Source organism: Arachis ipaensis, chromosome B7, assembly GCF_059453495.1.
Source record: "Arachis ipaensis isolate K30076 ecotype BB chromosome B7, ASM5945349v1, whole genome shotgun sequence".
Classification (NCBI taxonomy): domain Eukaryota; kingdom Viridiplantae; phylum Streptophyta; class Magnoliopsida; order Fabales; family Fabaceae; genus Arachis; species Arachis ipaensis.
This window is the reverse complement of record NC_142442.1, coordinates 124,877,488-124,897,478: the sequence shown is the minus strand read 5'-3', so window position 1 is coordinate 124,897,478 and position 19,991 is coordinate 124,877,488. Positions and strand designations below refer to the sequence as shown.

The 19,991-nt window shown below is 38.4% G+C and overlaps 2 protein-coding genes and 1 pseudogene across 2 annotated transcripts; 1 reads left to right on the top strand and 2 right to left on the bottom strand.

Moving 5' to 3' along the window:
- Positions 1 to 354: 354 nt before the first annotated feature.
- On the bottom strand, positions 355 to 2,394 carry LOC107607608 (lysM domain receptor-like kinase 4). Its single transcript, XM_016309540.3, has one exon. It carries the CDS (start codon positions 2,384 to 2,386, stop codon positions 446 to 448), a length of 1,941 nt encoding a protein of 646 aa, XP_016165026.1. The 5' UTR covers positions 2,387 to 2,394; the 3' UTR covers positions 355 to 445.
- Positions 2,395 to 2,953: 559 nt separating this feature from the next.
- LOC107608218 (putative calcium-binding protein CML41 pseudogene) lies at positions 2,954 to 3,844 on the bottom strand (annotated as a pseudogene).
- A 3,217-nt stretch (positions 3,845 to 7,061) lies between these two features.
- On the top strand, positions 7,062 to 19,660 carry LOC148554015 (uncharacterized). The gene is made up of 3 exons (XM_088494947.1): positions 7,062 to 7,837; positions 19,379 to 19,452; positions 19,614 to 19,660. Exons 1-3 carry the CDS (start codon positions 7,062 to 7,064, stop codon positions 19,658 to 19,660), a joined length of 897 nt encoding a protein of 298 aa, XP_088351073.1.
- The last annotated feature ends 331 nt before the right edge of the window (positions 19,661 to 19,991 follow it).

The following is a 19,991-nucleotide window of genomic DNA, read 5'->3' as shown; positions in this document are numbered from 1 at the left end:
CATAATTATTTTTTAGTTATCTTTTATTTTTTTAAAAAAAATTAACATAGAGATTTATTTAATTTCATTTCGAATCTGTTTTGATAATTTCACATATGCAAACTGAAAAGTGAAAAGCATAAGTAATATTTTTCATTCAAGTCTTTTAATTTGATTCTCTATTGAATTCTTTCACATATATTTCATGTTGAGTTAAGAAAATTAACGAAATAAAACAGTAGAAGGTGATATCAAGTATCCACTTAACTTTTTTTTGCAAGAGTAAGTAATTATTTTGACAGCCAAAAAATTATGGATTTGACAACATTTTGAGTTCAAATATTAATGTACAAATAATGATTCTAAAATGCTTATTACACATATTAGCCATGTTTTGCAGAAAAGTAATTTCAGAGCATAAAAATTTTACATTTACTTTAAGTAAACAAACATATGCAGTACGATTTCACCTCTCCGTGCTTCCACTGTCATTGATGCGGCAGGGTGACGTTCTTGTCTCAATTTCTGTATATATTCTAAGCAAACTCGAGACCACTTCTGCCATGTTTGGTCTCCTTGAAGGTTCTTCAACCAAGCATGCTAGGCTTAGGTTAACTAGCTGAATTGCATAGACCTTCTCACAGTTTCCCACGAGACTAGGATCAATGAACAAACCGAGTTTCTCTTCTGCATCATCTTTGTCAATGAGATTCAATATGATTGATGAAAGCATCGTCTCACTTCCATCATCCTGCACAATAATAGAATCTTTGCCGGTGATCAATTCCAACAGCACCACTCCGAACGCATACACATCCATCTTCGATGTGACTCTCCCTGAATCAAGATACTCTGGAGCCATATAACCCCTGGTTCCCACAACATGGGATGTGTAATAAGAACAAGAGCTTGTTACTTCTCTATCTGATTCTTTAGCCAGAGTGAAATTCGCTATCTTGGCCCTTAGATCTTTATTTAGCAATATATTATCAGTGTTTATGGCCTTGTGAACATAGCAAGGATCTGTGAAGTTATGAAGATACTCAAGTCCATTTGCAACATCCACAGCAATCCGAATCCTCTTTCTCCAACATTGGTGTTCTATGGTTCTGTTTCTTCTCCCAAGCCATTCTCTCAAACAACCATTTTCCATGTACTCAAAAACAAGATAGAAGGATCCATCTTTTTCACAGTAACCTTCCAGCTTTATCAGGTTGAAGTGATTGATCCTTCCTAACAAATTCACTTCTTTAGAGGCACCCAAATTCATCTTCTTGATCGCCATGATTTCCCTCTCCTTACCAAATACCCCACGGTAGACAGAGCCTTTGATTCTGTTGCTTGCACTGAAATTCTCAGTTGCTTCTTTAATTTCATCAAACTTGTACACTTTGGAAAGAAGCTCAATGCTTGCTAACCCTTCACGTATTTGTTCTGAAAACACTTGCTTTGTTCTGCCTCTTCTATCTCCCCTGAAGAAAATTTCTAATCTCTTTCTACGCACAAACACTAGAGATAAAACGACAAACAGAAAAAACAAGAAGCTCGCCGAGGAAGTAAGAGCAACTATGATTCTTTTTCTTTTTGTCTTTTTCTTATCCTTTCTTACAGTGTAAAGAGTAGTTGGAGAAGGTGGTTGACCATTTTGAACTTTGGTTATTGTGCTGTTGGGTTCACTTGTTAATGGAATCAGGACAGTTGTGAATGGATAGAGCATTTCATTTTCTGAGGAGAAACCATTGGCATCAACCATACTACTTGCGTTGACATGGAACCGTGCTGCGATATTAGAGATGTTATCACCCCAATTAACCGAGTAGGTCAGCAAATACTTGGTGCCGCTACCGGCTTGACGCGCCGTCGGACAAGCGCATCTGAGGGGCACGTGCAACACCATGCCAGGATGCAAATCAAGAACCCCATAAGTATTGTAACGCTGGAGAGAATCGCACGTGGTTAATCCCTGAAAGGTATCATTTGCTGTTGTAAAATATGTTGGATCTTTTGGCAGAACGTATGTGGTTTGGGCTTGATAGTACTCATCATAATCATCATCATGTTCTCTGGTTGGACAAGAACAATTGAGAGGGACAATGACTTCTTTGCCGGTTCGGAACAGTGTGGAATGAGAGGCGTTGTTGAACCTTGCAAGGTCCTCTGGGTTTGAGGAAGTGAGGTTGGAGATTGTGGCAATGGTGTTGTGAGGAGTTTGGGATTTGAATATGAGAAAGGCTAAGCAAGATTTTTGGAATCCATTGCAGGTGTATAGGAAATCTGAAGAAGGACCCTCTGCGTCGTTGTTGCTGCAATTTAGTACTGAGTTTCCTGAATAATTCTGCTGTGACATGATGCCATTTGAAGATACAAGAAGAAAGCTTAGTGTGAAGAGAACAATAGTATTATCCATTGGACTCAGACTCGTGATATGATAGACTAATATTTCTCATATCAGAATACGTAATATATAGCGCAAACGCGGGTTGGATTAAAAAAGTGATAAAATTATTTATTATTTCTATTAGTTTCACGTTACTATCAGCAAATTATGATAATAAGGGTCGACATCAATGATTCTGCCGATGATGTCACTCCTTTGCTGCAATTGGATCCAGACACCGTAATCCTAAACCCAAAGAAGGGTAGAATTGGTCAAACCAATGAATATAGTCATTGCTAAATAATATTTATTGGCAAACTGACAAGTGACAAGGCATCTTGATTCTTGATCATCATCCCTTTCTGGTGTACTATATTAACGAAATCTTCATTATTTTTAACACCATTTGTTTGTTACTTTGTTATAGTGATAGCTTCAATTCGAAAAAAAGAGAAGCACAGAATGAGAGAATGAGTCTACTGGCTTGCAAGGACTAAAAAATCGTTGGAGTATGACCTTCTTTTGTTGTTTACTTTCTGATTCAGAGGCAATGAGAATAGGTAGGTCTGTTCGTTGTGGTGAAGTAAGCCTTCTAGATGAACGTTCACAAGAAGTTACTCTGTTGTTACATTTTCCTTAATATAATATATGTACATCAGTACATCAATCAGTATGCATATAATTTTTGCAGGAATAACATTTTAAAACTACATAGCGACATACATTTAAAATTATTTGAGTATTAAACTGTGATTCAACTTTGGCTTTCACATGAAAATATATATATTTTTTTTAAAGAAAAAAAAAAAAGAAAAGTTGAATTTGGAAAATAGGTGGGATCAAGGAACCGGTGACATCATTTGCTGAAACTCATGGAAATCAAGGAATCCATTGCCATCAAGATCGAATGGTCGAATCATGGCCTCGCACTCTTGGTGAGATTTAACTTCCCCCAATTGGTGTAACATGTTCTGCAACCCTTTGGGTGTTATGCAGCCACAACCTTTCTCAACTTCGAACATCTCAAACGCGCTCCTTAGAACATCTTCCAAGTCGCCATTGTCCTCTTGCTTCATCAGTCTCACGAAGTCCCCAAAATGAAGCAACTCATCCCCGTCGGAGTCAAACTCGTTCACAATCTTCTTTGCCACTTTATGGTTCACCGACTCGCCTACCGACCCCAAATAATCCACGAGCTCCTTGCTTGAGACTTTGCCGTCTTTGTCAACGTCCAAGTGATCAAAAACGTCTCTGAGTTTGTCATCTTCTTTTGTGTTGTGCATGTTGGAATTGGATGGCATAATTAACTCAGATGCTGTGTCTGTGCGAGGAGGAGGAGGAGTTAAACATGGAAAGGCTAACTTGAAGAAGAGGAAGAAGGTAGTCTTGCTAGAGAATAACCACTTGGAGGACTTGGAAACAATGGCGTGTGCCATGGGTGTGGTGTTTTACTGCAATTACAAAGCAATGCATGTTAGGTAATTTATATAGGAAGTTAAAAGAAAGGAATTATGAGATCAGATCAAAAGTTGGAAAACAGAAAGAGTGTGAGCGCTCCCTGTGATTGCAAGGAAATTGCATGATTGACCAACCTATGTGGATATGAAGACTTGACTCGTTTCTTTTTTTGTTTTTTAAACCAAGCAAGCAATTAACTTGGTAATTTTAATAGTGATAGGATATAAATGTGGGAATGGATCTTTTTAATTGAAAGAGTAAAATGTAATTTTTTTATTTTTTATTTTTTTATTTTATTTATAAAATTAATAATAAAAAATTACAATTTATTTTTTTAATTGTTAAAAAAAATTAAAAAGATTCATTTCCGATAAATGTAACTTCTTTTCTTAGCATTTTCCCGGTCAGTACCCGAAGAAGGGGTTTGCCTTGGTGGACAAAGGAAAAATGTGTCCCTACAGCCAAGTCAAGAAAGCTCTTTAATTACACATATTAAATTTTTTTTTTTCTTTTGGCTGGGCTGTCAGAGAAAGAGCCTTAACCCACAGCCCAAATACCTTAACCAACTTTCAAAGCCCAATACTCATGACATTGCCATTTTCCACAAATCCATAATACCGATCCAACGTGTCAGTGTGAATCTCTCAGCAGGAGAGCGAGTTCTCTCGTGAGGAGAGCTTTTTAGAACGTAAGGTTCTAGTCGAACTGGTACTTGAATATCAGCCCTTCCAGCAAAACCAACCTACAACAAGAAAACCTGTTAGATTAGCCATAATTTTATCCGCATATAACACTGAATCAGCAAGTATTACATATCAACACTCACACAACCAGCTTATTTACACACCACACATAAAATACACAGTACAAAAGCATGACAACTTTTGGTTTGGAACCAATAGAAGGAAAAGTGATTGCAATTAACCAGAGATTAGAAGAGGAACACAAATCTAACTACATCAACTTGGTGGGCAAGATAATATCGGAGAAAGAACTAAGTTTCAAGGTGATAAGGAATGCTATTATGGGATATAGGGAAATCCACAAGGTGTTGCTATTTTGGAGGTAAGAAGGAACAAGATCCTTATCAGCTTCAAAGATCAGAGAAAAGGGCTTCAAATATTGAAGAGAGGAGTATGGAGCATAAGAGGGCAGCTAGTTAACTTAACAGATGTGGAACCAGAGGGAATCCATACATGAGGTAAATCATGATAAAATGGAATTATGGGTGCAGATGCATGGGTTCCCACAGGCATATCTCAACAATAACACTGCAAGAATCATTGGAGACAAGATAGGAATAACAATGGAAACAGAGGATCCAAAAAGCAGCAATATGTTGAAAAGATCATTTCTCAGGGTGAAAGTAGCTTTGAATATAACAAGGCCACTACCAACTGGGTTCTGGCTGGCCAGAGAAGACTTACCAAATACCTGGATTGAATTTAAGTATGAAAGAATTCAGGATAGCTACTGTTTGAAGTGTGGATTATTGGGACATGGGAGGAAGGACTGCCAGAGGCCTCAAGCTATGGCAAGCTGGGATCCAAGTAAATCCAGATATTCAGCTGGCCTTGGAGTTAACAAGGCAAAATCACTCATGTACAAGGAGGCATGGAGAACTGGGGAAGAAACTTCAGATAGTAAAGAGGGAGAACAAGAGGCGCGTGCAATCAACCAGGCTGGAAAGGAAGGTAAGGATCTACAGTTCTCAGCTGAAAGTGTCACTGGTGGAATGGGAAGCATTGGGAGACGAAGAGGGAAGGAGGTTGCAAGCAGAAATCAAGGAGATGGAGTAGCACAGAGTCATGGTGCAGAGGAGCAGGTAGGAGAAGGTCTGGAAAATCAGCAACTGGAAGGATTTGTGTTAGAGAATGAAGATTTGGAGCAGTTAGGAGAATTGGGAAGATATTTTCTCAAGTTAGGCAAGTTAAAAACAAAATTTCACGAGGCTAAGGAAAAAAAGTTAAATAGAGAGGTTGGGAATAATTGGGCCAACAGGCCCATTAAATCAAAAAATATAACCTGCATGGAAGTTGAGCAAAACCCACCAAAAGGTAACAATGATGGACTACACATGGTGAAGGACAATCTAAGGGAAGGAAAAGCCCAGAATATACAGAGACAGTAGAAACAGAATGCAAATACAGGCCCTACTATAATGCATATGTTGAAGGAGAAATGGGGAAAAGGAGCTAAGATAAGGAGTTAAGTAGAAAACACGGGAGAAACAAAAAACAATAGGAAGACCGAAAAGGTAGGGAAAGGAAAGGAAATCTGGGAATTCAGAGATAAGAGGGATGCAGAATGGAAGGACAGGAAACCAATGTAAAAAATAATGCAATGCAGTGGCAACGGAGATTTTTATGATGTTGAATTGCCAAGTGAAGATGAAGGAGAAGGAATTAAGCTTGATGGTGGAACTGATTTAATGGATACAGCAGGGAATTGGGAAGTAAAATTAGCACAGAGTATGGGAATGCAACTGAGTTTGAAGAGGAAGAGGGAGATCACGAAGCCAAAGGCAACAATAAAGAGCATGCAAGATGAAGAATATGAGTCAGAAAAAGCTGCAAGGAAGAAAAGGTACCTGAACATACAAAACATGGCTGAGGAGGCGGGCCTTAGCATGCCCCACCTGCAATCATGAGTTGCATAAGTTGGAACTGTCGCGGGTTAGCGGCGCCTGCGACAGTGGCGGAGGTGCAGAACCTCTGCAGACAGTTTAAGCCGAGTATTATCTTTTTGATGGAGACTAAAGCCAGTGAAAAAACTGTTGATAGAATTAGGAGAAAAATCTATTATGATAAAGCTTTTTGTGTAGAATCCCGGAGTTTGTCTGGTGGATTATGTTTATTTTTGAATGATAATATCAGTATTAATGTTTATGCCTGGTGTCTTAATTATATTAAAGCTACTATTAAATATAAGAATGGAGATGAATGGGAGTGTAATTTTGTTTATGGGCATCCGAATCCACAGAGAAGGAAAGAATTATGGAAAGAATTATCCATAGAGAATGTAATCTAAATAAACCGAGAATGTTAATAGGGAATTTCAATGAAATTTTAAATTAAGAAGAGAAAAGAGGCATGCACCCTAAATCAAGAAATCAGATTTTGGTGTTTAGAAATTTTGTGGATACTAATGCGCTTATGGATTTTGACTTGAAAGGTATGAAATTTACATGGTTTAGTAACCCTAGGAATGGGTTTATTACTAGGGAAAGGATTGGCAGGGCCTATCCATGTGGGAATGGAGGAGAATGTATCCAAATGCTGTGTTAACAGCTATACCATCTATTAGCTCGGATCATACTCCTCTAATTTTGAGGTTTGAACCAAAGGTCAAGATTAGAAAGGAATTTAAATATGAGGCATATTGGGAGGATCATGATGAGTGTGAAAATATTATTAGAAAGGGATGGGGCAGGGAAGGCAGACTAGAAGATGAGAACTGGAACAAATTAATTAAGAGAATAGAAGGAAGTAAGAGGGAATTAAGAAAGTGGAGTAAAGTGACGTTCAAGAGAGCAGACCATGAGATCGAGAGGATGAAAGCAAAACTACAAGAGATTATGAGCTTAGATTTGGCAGAGGATAGACAAGAAGAAATTAAGAAATTAAAGAGAAGAACCACCTTTCTTTGGAAGCAGGAAGAAAAATTCTGGGGACAAAGAGCCCGGATCAAGTGGCTGAGGTTGGGAGACAAAAATACAGCATTTTTTCATGCGTCTACAGTTCAAAGGAGGGACAAAAATAGGATTGAAAGATTGAAAAATGCAAATGGGGAATGGATAAGTGAAGAAGATGAGGTGAGGAAGATGGCTGAAAAGTATTTTAAAAGTTTGTTCAAAGCCACTAAAGATCTCAGAATGGCGGATTGCATTGGTAAAATTCCAAAACGAGTAACACAAGAGATGAATAATAGTCTTATTGAAGATATTTCTGATAAGGAGATTAAAGATGCAGCTTTTAGCTTAGGCAGCCTTAAGGCTCTAGGTCCTGATGGACTTAATGGCCTGTTTTTTCAAAAACACTGGGAGATTGTAGGAAAGGAAGTAACCGCAGTAGTTAAGAACTTTTTTAAGGAAGGATCACTGGTGCACGAAATTGTGATCTCCAGGCTCGAACAAATCCTGGTAATGGCTCCAAAGCTTGGTGCTCTGATCTTAATTCATGATTGTCACAACTTCGATACAACTAACCAGCAAGTGCACTGGGTCGTCCAAGTAATACCTTACGTGAGTAAGGGTCGAATCCCACGGAGATTGTTGGTATGAAGCAAGCTATGGTCACCTTGTAAATCTCAGTCAGGCAGATATAAAGTGATAATGGAGTTTTCGAATAATAAATAATAGAATAGGGATAGAGGTACTTATGTAAATCATTGGTAGGAATTTCAGATAAGCGAATGGAGATGCTTTTCGTTCCTCTGAACCTCTGCTTTCCTGCTATCTTCATCCAGTCAGTCTTACTCCTTTCCATGGCTGGCTTTATGCAAGGGCATCACCGTTGTCAGTGGCTACATCCCCTCCTCTCAGTGAATAATATGCTCACGCACCCTGTCACGGCACGGCTATTCATCTGTCGGTTCTCGATCATGCTGGAATAGGATTCACCCTCCTTTTGCGTCTGTCACTAACGCCCAACAATCGCGAGTTTGAAGCTCGTCACAGTCATTCAATCATTGAATCCTACTCAGAATACCACAGACAAGGTTTAGACCTTCCGGATTCTCTTGAATGCCGCCATCATTCTAGCTTACGCCACGAAGATTCTGGTTAGGAGATCTAAGAGATACTCATTCTAGCTTAATTCATGTAGAACAGAAGTGTTTGTCAGGCACGCGTTCATAAGGGAGAAGGATGATGAGCGTCACACATAATCATCACCTTCATAACGTTCTTGGGTGCGAATAGATATCTTAGAAGAGAAATAAGAAGAATTGAATAGGAAACAGTAGTACTTTGCATTAATCTTTGAGGAACAGCAGAGCTCCACACCTTAATCTATGGAGTGTAGAAACTCTACCGTTGAAAATACATAAGTGAAAGTCCAGGCATGGCCGAGAGGCCAGCCCCTCTGATCTAAGAACCAGGCGTCCAAAGATGCCTAATACAATAGTAAGAGGTCCTATTTATAATAAACTAGCTACTAGGGTTTACATGAGTAAGTATTTGATGTATAAATCCACTTCCGGGGCCCACTTGTTGTGTGTTTGGGCTGAGCTTAAGTGTTGCACGTGCAGAGGCCATTTGTGGAGTTGAACGCCAAGTTCTGTGCCAGTTTGGGCGTTCAACTCTGGTTTTGGATCCTTTTCTGGCGCTGGACGCCAGATTTGGGCAGAAGGCTGGCGTTGAACGCCAGTTTACGTCGTCTATTCTTGGCCAAAGTATGGACTATTATATATCTCTGGAAAGCCCTGGATGTCTACTTTCCAACGCAATTGGAAGCGCGCCATTTCGAGTTCTGTAGCTCCAGAAAATTTACTTTGAGTGCAGGGAGGTCAGAATCCAACAGCATTAGCAGTCCTTTTTCAACCTCTGAATCTGATTTCTGCTCAAGTCCCTCAATTTCAGCCAGAAAATACCTGAAATCACAGAAAAACACACAAACTCATAGTAAAGTCCAGAAATGTGAATTTAACAAAAAATCTATTAAAAACATCCCTAAAAGTAACTAGATCCTACTAAAAACATACTAAAAACAATGTCAAAAAGCGTATAAATTATCCGCTCATCACAACACCAAACTTAAATTGTTGCTTGTCCCCAAGCAACTGAAAATCAAAATAGGATAAAAAGAATAGAACATACTATAAATTCCAAACTATCAATGAAACATAGCTCCAATCACATGAGCGGGACTTATAGCTTTTTGCCTCTTGAATAGTTTTGGCATCTCACTTTATCCATTGAGGTTCAGAATGATTGGCATCTATAGGAACTCAGAGTTCAGATAGTGTTATTGATTCTCCTAGTTCAGTATGATGATTCTTGAACACAGCTTCTTTATGAGTCTTGGCCGTGGCCCTAAGCACTTTGTTTTCCAGTATTACCACCGGATACATAAATGCCACAGACACATAATTGGGTGAACCTTTTCAGATTGTGACTCAGCTTTGCTAAAGTCCCCAATTAGAGGTGTCCAGGGTTCTTAAGCACACTCTTTTTTTGCTTTGGACCTTGACTTTAACCGCTCAGTCTCAAGTTTTCACTTGACACCTACACGCCACAAGCACATGGTTAGGGACAGCTTGGTTTAGCCGCTTAGACCAGGATTTTATTCCTTTAGGCCCTCCTATCCACTGATGCTCAAAGCCTTGGGATCCTTTTTATTGCCCTTGCCTTTTGGTTTTAAGGGTTATTGGCTTTTTGCTCTTGCCTCTTGGTTTTAAGAGCTTTTGGCTTTTTCTGCTTGCTTTTTCTTTTTCTTTCTAATTTTTTTTTTCGCCTATTTTTTTTTCTGCAAGCTTTGTTTTTTGCTGCATTTTCTTGCTTCAAGAATCATTTTTATGATTTTTCAGATTATCAAATAACATGTCTCCTAGTCATCATTCTTTCAAGAGCCAACATATTTAACATTCTTAAACAACAACTTCAAAAGACATATGCACTGTTCAAGCATACATTCAGAAAACAAGAAGCATTGTCACCACATCAATATAATTAAACTAAGTTCAAGGATAAATTCGAAACTCATGTACTTCTTGTTCTTTTAAATTAAAACATTTTTTCATTTAAGAGAGGTGATGGATTCATAGGACATTCATATCTTTAAGACAAAGTTACTAACTACTAATGATCATGTGATGAAGGCACAACCATAGATAAGCACATAATATAGAAAACGAAAAACAGAGAAAATAAGAACAAGGAATGAGTCCACCTTAGTGATGTCCTTGAGCTCTTCTATGTCTCTTCCTTGTCTTTGCTGCTCCTCCTTCATTGCTTTTAGATCTTCTCTGATTTCATGAAGGATGATGGAGTACTCTTGATGTTCCACCCTTAGTTGCTTCCAATAATTGTGTGGAAGAAAATGTATCCCCTGAGGTATCTCAGGGATCTCTTGATTTGCAGTCAAATGTTCTACCACTGAGCTATAGACCCTTGATGGAAGCTTTTGTCTTCCCTTTCCTCTTTCTAGAGGTTTCTCTGGCCTTAGGTGCCATCAATGGTTATGGAAAAAAACAAAAAAAGCTATGCTTTTACCACACCAAACTTAGAATGTTGCTCGCCCTCGAGCAAAAGAAGAAAGAATAGAAGAATAAGAAGAAGATATGGAGGAGATGGATGAGAGTGTGTATTCGGCCATATGGGTGGGATTGGGTGGGAGAGAGATGTTGAATTTTGAAGGTAGTGGGTGTATGGATGTGAGTGGTAAATGGAAAACAGAAGGGATGATCATGAATGGAAAGAGAGATGATGAGGTAGGTGGGGATCCTGTGGGGTCCACAGATCCTGAGATGATCCTGTGGGGTCCACAGATCCTGAGGTGTCAAGGCATTTACATCCCTGCACCAATTTAGGCATGTAAAATGCCCTTGCACACAACTCTGGGCATTCAGCGCCAGGTTGGTGCCCATTTTGGGCGTTCAACGCCCCTTTGCTGCCATTTCTGGCGTTGAACGCCAAAACCATGCTTGTTCTGGGCGTTCAGCGCCAGGATGCACCCATTCTGGGCGTTCAGCGCCAGAACTATGCTCTATTCTGGCGTTTGAACGCCAGACAGATGCTCCTCCAGGGTGTGATTTTTTCTTCTGCTGTTTTTGATTCCGTTTTCAATTTTTATATTTATTTTGTGACTCCTCATGATCATGAACCTATAAAGACACATAACCAAGAAAAATATAGTTAGATAAATAAACATTGGGTTGCCTCCCAACAACGCTTCTTTAATGTCAATAGCTTGACAGTGGGCTCTCATGGAGCCTCACAGATGTGCAGAGTTTTGTTGAGACCCTCCAACACCAAACTTAGAGTTTGGATATGGGAGTTCAACACCAAACTTAGAGTTTGGTTGTGGCCTCCCAACACCAAACTTAGAGTTTGACTGTGGGGGCTCTGGTTGACTCTGCTTTGAGAGAAGCTTTTCATGCTTCCTCTCCATGGTTGCAGAGGGAGATCCTTGAGTTTTGAATACAAGGGAGTTCTCATTCCATTGAAGGACTATTTCTCCTCTGTCAACATCAATCACAGCTCTTGCTGTGGCCAGGAAAGGTCTTCCTAGGATGATGGATTCATCCTCTTCCTTTCCAGTATCCAGGACTATGAAATCAGTAAGTATGTAAAGGCCCTCAACCTTTACTAATACATCTTCTACTTGTCCATAAGCCTGTCTTCTTGAGCTGTCTGCCATCTCTAGTGAGATTTTAGCAGCTTGTACCCCATAGATTCCCAGTTTCTCTATTACAGAGAGGGGCATGAGGTTTATCCTTGAACCAAGGTCACACAGAGCTTTAAAGATCATGGTGCCTATGGTACAAGGGATTATGAACTTTCCAGGATCCTGTCTCTTCTGAGGCAATGTCAGTTGATCCAGATCACTTAGTTCATTGATGAACAAGGGAGGTTCAACTTCCCAAGCATCAATGCCAAACAATTTGGCATTCAGCTTCATGATTGCACCAAGAAACTTGGAAGTTTGCTCTTCAGTAACATCCTCATTCTCTTCAGAAGAGGAATACTCATCAGAGCTCATGAAGGGCATAAGGAGGTTCAATGGGATCTCTATAGTCTCTAGATGAGCCTCAGAGTCCTTTGATTCCCCAGAGGGAAGCTCCTTATTGATCACTGGACGTTCCAGGAGGTCTTCCTCCTTGGGATTCACGTCCTCTCCTTTCCTCACAGGTTCGGCCATGGCACTTATGTCAATGGCCTTGCACTCTCCTTTTGGGTTCTCTTCTGTATTGCTTGGGAGAGTACTAGGAGGGATTTCAGTGATCCTTTTACTCAGCTGGCCCACTTGTGCTTCCAAATTTCTAATGGAAGACCTTGTTTCATTCATGAAACTTACAGTGGCCTTAGATAGATCAGAGACTAGATTTGCTAAATTAGAAGCGTTTTGTCCAGAGTTCTCTGTCTGTTGCTGAGTTGATGATGGAAAAGGTTTGCTATTGCTAACCCTGTTTCTTCCACCATTGTTAAAGCCTTGTTGAGGCTTCTGATCCTTCCATGAGAAATTTGGATGATTTCTCCATGTTGAGTTATAGGTGTTTCCATAAGGTTCACCTAAGTAATTTACCTCTGCTATTGCAGGGTTCTCAGGATCATAGGCTTCTTCTTCAGAAGATGCCTCTTGAGTACTGTTGGATGCAGCTTGCATTCCATGCAGACTCTGAGAGATCATATTGACTTGCTGAGTCAATATTTTATTCTGAGCCAATATGGCACTCAGAGTATCAACTTCAAGAACTCCCTTCTTCATAGGCGTCCCATTACTCACAGGATTCCTTTCAGAAGTGTACATGAACTGGTTATTAGCAACCATGTCAATGAGTTCTTGAGCTTCTGCAGGCGTTTTCTTTAGGTGAATGGATCCACCTGCAAAAGTGTCCAGTGACATCTTTGATAGCTCAGATAAACCATCATAGAATATATCCAGGATGGTCCATTCTGAAAGCATGTCAGAAGGACACTTTTTGGTCAACTGTTTGTATCTTTCCCAAGCTTCATAGAGAGATTTACCTTCTTTCTGTCTGAAGGTTTGAACATCAGCTCGTAGCTTGCTCAGCTTTTGAGGAGGAAAGTACTTGGCTAAGAAAGCCGTGACCAGCTTATCCCAAGAGTTCAGGCTGTCTTTAGGTTGAGAATCCAACCATAATCTAGCTCTGTCTCTTACAGCAAAAAGGGAAAAGCATGAGCCTGTAGACTTCCGGATCTATTCCATTAGTCTTAACAGTATCACATATCTGCAAGAATTCAGTTAAGAACTGAAAAGGATCTTCAGATGGAAGTCCATGAAACTTGCAGTTCTGCTGCATCAGAGAAACTAATTGAGGTTTCAGCTCAAAGTTGTTTGCTCCAATGGCAGGAATGGAGATGCTTCTTCCATGTAAATTGGAATTAGGTGCAGTAAAGTCACCAAGCATCCTCCTTTCATTATTATTATTTTCGGCTGCCATCTCCTCTGCCTGTTCGAAAATTTCTGAAAGGTTATCTCTGGATTGTTGTATTTTAGCTTCTCTTAATTTTCTCTTTAGAGTTCTTTCAGGTTCTGGATCTGCTTCCACAAGAATGTTCTTATCCTTGCTCCTGCTCATATGACAAGGAAGAATGGCCAGAAAAATGATAATAATAATAGAGATCCTTTATACCACAGTATAGGGATCCCTTTGTAAGTAGAAGAAGAGGGGGAGATAAAGGATGTGATGTAAAGGAAGAAACACAACTGTGAGGATTGGAATGTGAGATGAGATGTTAGGACATGAATGAATAAATAGAATGAGATGGGGGAGGAATAATTTTCGAAAATTATTTTGAAAAAGAGTTAGTGATTTTTGAAAATTGGTTTTTGAAAATTAGTTAGTATTTTTCGAAAATTTTTGAATTCAAAAATAAAAAATAAAAATAATTAGTTAATTAAAAAGAAATTTTTGAAAAAGAGGGAAGATATTTTCGAAAATTGAGAGAGAGAGAGTTAGTTAGGTGGTTTTGAAAAAGTTAAGAAACAAACAAAAAGTTAGTTAGTTAGTTGAAACAAATTTTGAAAAGATAAGAAGTTAGGAAGTTAGAAAAGATATTTTTGAAAAGATATTTTTTTTTTTTGAAAAAAGAAGGGAGATATTTTCGAAAATGAGAGAGAGAGAGTTAGTTAGGAGGTTTTGAAAAAGTTAAGAAACAAACAAAAAGTTAGTTAGTTAGTTGAAACAAATTTTGAAAAGATAAGAAGTTAGGAAGTTAGAAAAGATATTTTGAAAAGATATTTTTGAAAAAGATAAGATAAGAAGATATTTGTGAAAAGATATGATAGAAATTAGTTTTTGAAAAAGATTTGATTTTTAAAATCACAATTAATGACTTGATTCACAAGAAATCACAAGATATGATTCTAGAACTTAAAGTTTGAATCTTTCTTAACAAGCAAGTAACAAACTTCAAATTTTTGAATCAAAACATTAATTGATTATGTTATTTTCGAAAATTTGGTATAAAAATAAGAAAAAGATTTTTGAAAAATATTTTTGGAATTTTCGAAAATAACTAAGAATTTTGAAAAAGATTTGATTTTTGAAAAAGATTTTGAAAAAGATAAGATTTTCAAATTGAAAATTTGATTTGACTCATAAGAAACAACTTGATTTTAAAAATTTTTGAAAAAGTCAATCCAAATTTTCGAATTTGAGGGGAGAAAAAGGGAAAGATATATTTTTTTTTTATTTTTGAAATTTTTATGAAAAACATGAAAATTATGCAATGCATGAAATTTTTAGATCAAAACAATGAATGCATGCAAGAATGCTATGAATGTCAAGATGAACACCAAGAACACTTTGAATGTCATGATGAACATCAATAACATATTTTTGAAAAATTTTTAATGCAAAGAAAACATGCAAGACACCAAACTTAGAATTCTTTAATGCTTAGACACTAAGAATTCAAGAATGCATATGAAAAACATGAAAAGACACAAAACAAAAAATCATCAAGATCAAACAAGAAGACTTACCAAGAACAACTTGAAGATCATGAAGAACACTATGAATGCATGATATTTTCGAAAAATGCTAGATGCATATGCAAGTGACACCAAACTTGTGATATGACTCAAGACTCAAACAAGAAACAGAAAAATATTTTTGATTTTTATGATTTTCTAATTTTTTTTTGGGTTTTTTCGAAAATTATATGAAAAAGAAAAAATAAGGATTCCAAAATTTTTAATATGAATTCCAGGAATCTTGCATTCTTAGTCTAAAGCTTCAGTCCAGGAATTAGACATGGCTCACTAGCCAGCCAAGCTTTCAAAGAAAGCTCCAGTCCAAAACACTAGACATGGCCAATGGCCAGCCAAGCTTCAGTCTTTAACACGAGAGTATATTGCTCTTTGATAACAAATTGCAAGCCTCAGTCCAAATAAATTTAGACATGACTTTACAGCCAGCCAGGCTTCAACATTCTTCATGAAACACTAGAATTCATTCTTAAAAATTTTGAATAAAATTTTTGAAAATATTTTTATTTTTTTCGAAAACAGATGAGAAAATTTTAGAAATATTTTTGAAAAATTTTTGAAATTAAAATAAAAAGAAAATTACCTAATCTGAGCAACAAGATGAACCGTCAGTTGTCCAAACTCAAACAATCCCCGGCAACGGCGCCAAAAACTTGGTGCACGAAATTGTGATCTCCAGGCTCAAACAAATCCTGGTAATGGCTCCAAAGCTTGGTGCTCTGATCTTAATTCATGATTGTCACAACTTCGATACAACTAACCAGCAAGTGCACTGGGTCGTCCAAGTAATACCTTACGTGAGTAAGGGTCGAATCCCACGGAGATTGTTGGTATGAAGCAAGCTATGGTCACCTTGTAAATCTCAGTCAGGCAGATATAAAGTGATAATGGAGTTTTCGAATAATAAATAATAGAATAGGGATAGAGGTACTTATGTAAATAATTGGTAGGAATTTCAGATAAGCGAATGGAGATGCTTTTCGTTCCTCTAAACCTCTGCTTTCCTGCTATCTTCATCCAGTCAGTCTTACTCCTTTCCATGGCTGGCTTTATGCAAGGGCATCACCGTTGTCAGTGGCTACATCCCCTCCTCTCAGTGAATAATATGCTCACGCACCCTGTCACGGCACGGCTATTCATCTGTCGGTTCTCGATCATGCTGGAATAGGATTCACCCTCCTTTTGCGTCTGTCACTAACGCCCAACAATCGCGAGTTTGAAGCTCGTCACAGTCATTCAATCATTGAATCCTACTCAGAATACCACAGACAAGGTTTAGACCTTCCGGATTCTCTTGAATGCCGCCATCATTCTAGCTTACGCCACGAAGATTCTGGTTAGGAGATCTAAGAGATACTCATTCTAGCTTAATTCATGTAGAACAGAAGTGTTTGTCAGGCACGCGTTCATAAGGGAGAAGGATGATGAGCGTCACACATAATCATCACCTTCATAACGTTCTTGGGTGCGAATAGATATCTTAGAAGAGAAATAAGAAGAATTGAATAGGAAACAGTAGTACTTTGCATTAATCTTTGAGGAACAGCAGAGCTCCACACCTTAATCTATGGAGTGTAGAAACTCTACCGTTGAAAATACATAAGTGAAAGTCCAGGCATGGCCGAGAGGCCAGCCCCTCTGATCTAAGAACCAGGCGTCCAAAGATGCCTAATACAATAGTAAGAGGTCCTATTTATAATAAACTAGCTACTAGGGTTTACATGAGTAAGTATTTGATGTATAAATCCACTTCCGGGGCCCACTTGGTGTGTGTTTGGGCTGAGCTTAAGTGTTGCACGTGCAGAGGCCATTTGTGGAGTTGAACGCCAAGTTCTGTGCCAGTTTGGGCGTTCAACTCTGGTTTTGGATCCTTTTCTGGCGCTGGACGCCAGATTTGGGCAGAAGGCTGGCGTTGAACGCCAGTTTACGTCGTCTATTCTTGGCCAAAGTATGGACTATTATATATTTCTGGAAATCCCTGGATGTCTACTTTCCAACGCAATTGGAAGCGCGCCATTTCGAGTTCTGTAGCTCCAGAAAATTTACTTTGAGTGCAGGGAGGTCAGAATCCAACAGCATCAGCAGTCCTTTTTCAACCTCTGAATCTGATTTCTGCTCAAGTCCCTCAATTTCAGCCAGAAAATACCTGAAATCACAGAAAAACACACAAACTCATAGTAAAGTCCAGAAATGTGAATTTAACACAAAATCTATTAAAAACATCCCTAATAGTAACTAGATCCTACTAAAAACATACTAAAAACAATGTCAAAAAGCGTATAAATTATCCGCTCATCAATCACTAAATGAACAAATTTGCAAAATCACTATTGTCCTGGTTCTGAAGGTAAAGCAGCCAGAAACTCTTAATTAGTTGAGACCGATTAACTGCTGTAATTTCGTGTACCAAATTATTTCAAAAGTCATAGTGATGAAGCTGAGAAAATTTTTGGACAAGATTGTATCCCCAACTCAAAGTGCCTTTGTGGGTGGGAGGTTGATACAAGATAATATTGTCATAGTGCAAGAGATTTTTCATAGTTTGAGTAGAAAAGGGAATGGGGGATCAAAGAATTTGGCCATTAAAGTGGATATGAATAAAGCGTATGATATGTTGGAGTGAAATTTTATTGAAGCCACCCTGAAGGCTTTTGGTTTTGATGTTATGTGGGTAAAGTGGGCTATGGAATGTGTGAGACGAGTTACATACAGATTAAAATCAATGGAATGTTATCAAGAAAGATTAAACCTCAGAGGGGTCTAAGACAAGGGGATCCCCTTTTCCCATATTTGTATATCATTGCAGCCGAGATTTTCACAATACTTATGGAGGAGGCTCTGAAAGATAAAAGAATATCAGACATTAAAGTAGCTCACTCAGCACCTACACTAAGCCATCTCTTTTTTGCATATGACTGTATCATTTTCTCAGAAGCAAATGAGGATGAACTATACCAACTGATTTCAATCCTTAATTCCTTTACAGAGGCTTCGGGACAAAGGATAAATTTGGAAAAATATGGCATAATCTTTGGGAGCCAAATATCTATTCAAAAAAAGAGTGAATATAGAGGAGATTCTGAATATGGCCTTTTGGGAAAATCCTAGAAAGTACTTGGGGCTTCCAGTTCAATGGGGAAGGTCCAAGAACAGAGCCTTAGCATGGATAGAAGACAGGGTCATGGAGAAATTGAGAGAATGGAAAGAAAAGCTTTTAAATCAAGCGGGCAAAGAAGTATTAATCAAAGCAGTGATACAAGCAATTTCATCATATGCTATGAGTATTGTTAGGTTTCCAAAAGAATTTTGTCAAAAATTGAGTAACAGAGTAGCTAGATTTTGGTGGGCTTCAAACGGAAAGGATAAGAGAATTTATTGGAAGAGCTGAAATAAGATTAGCTTAAGCAAAAAAGAGGGAGGCATGGGTTTCAAGGACCTTTACATTCAAAATTTGGCTTTCCTAGCGAAATAAGCATGGAAGATGGTAGAGAGTCCAAACGCCATCTGGATGAAAGTGCTTAAAGCAGTGTACTACCCGAATGGTAATTTTTGGGATGTAAAGAATACAAGGAACTCCTCTTGGACATGGAAAAGCTTGGTTCAAGGAAAGGACTTTTTTGAAAAGGAATGAAAGATGGATAGTAGGAGACGGGACTAAAGTGAGAATTTGAGAGGACAATTGGATTTTGGGAATAAATAAAATACAGGAATGCAGAAGGCCTGAAGTTGAATATGTAAAAGATTTGTTAAAGGAGGGGGAAGGGTGGGATTTAAGTAAGCTTACTACCTGGTTCAGGCAAGAAGATATGGAAAAAATTATGAGAACCCCAGTAAGTATTATTGATAGAGAAAATAGATTTATCTGGCCTCATACATTTGATGGCAGGTATTCTGTTAGGTCAGGGTATAAGGTGGCGAGAAAAGAGATTTCAGAGGCTGGTGTAGGGAGCCCTTCGACAAGTAAGGATATGAAAAACTTATGGAAGAAAATATGAGGATGTTAGGTCCCACAAAAAATCAAGATGTTCTTATGGAAAGCTGTCCACAACATAGTGCCAGTGTATGCTAATTTGTATAAGAAAAAAATTACTAACAGTCCTATGTATCCTATTTGTCTACAGGAACTAGAGACAACAGAGCATGCCATGCTATTATGTTCATGGACTAGGGCAGCATGATTTGGATTCCAAGTTCAATGTAGCCCAACACCACAAACAGTTACAAGTTTCGGTGCATAGATGCTTAAACAGATAGGAAGAATTAGAGAAGAGGGAAGAGAAAGTCAAGATAGGCTCATCAGCAAACTAGCTTTCCTAATATGGAAAATATGGAAATCAAGGAATCAGGCAGTTCACCAACATGTCAGCATCAATCCAAAGACAACTATAATGAGAGCTAGACTAAATGAACAAGACTTCATAGATAAGGAAGAACAACAACGAGTAGAATCACAGACAACTAAAAGGGACAGGGCTAGGAGGATTACCTGGAAACCACCA

What these genes read in the sequence shown, in the direction of transcription:
- LOC148554015 (XM_088494947.1), top strand. Translation starts at nt 7,062, where the DNA reads ATGTGGGAATGGAGGAGAATGTATCCAAATGCTGTGTTAACAGCTATA. An exon ending in CCTGATGGACTTAATGGCCT is followed by an intron (nt 7,838 to 19,378) that starts GTTTTTTCAAAA and finishes ATTTGATGGCAG; the next exon opens with GTATTCTGTTAGGTCAGGGT. An exon ending in TGTAGGGAGCCCTTCGACAA is followed by an intron (nt 19,453 to 19,613) that starts GTAAGGATATGA and finishes ATTTGTCTACAG; the next exon opens with GAACTAGAGACAACAGAGCA.
- LOC107607608 (XM_016309540.3), bottom strand. Translation starts at nt 2,386, where the DNA reads ATGGATAATACTATTGTTCTCTTCACACTAAGCTTTCTTCTTGTATCT.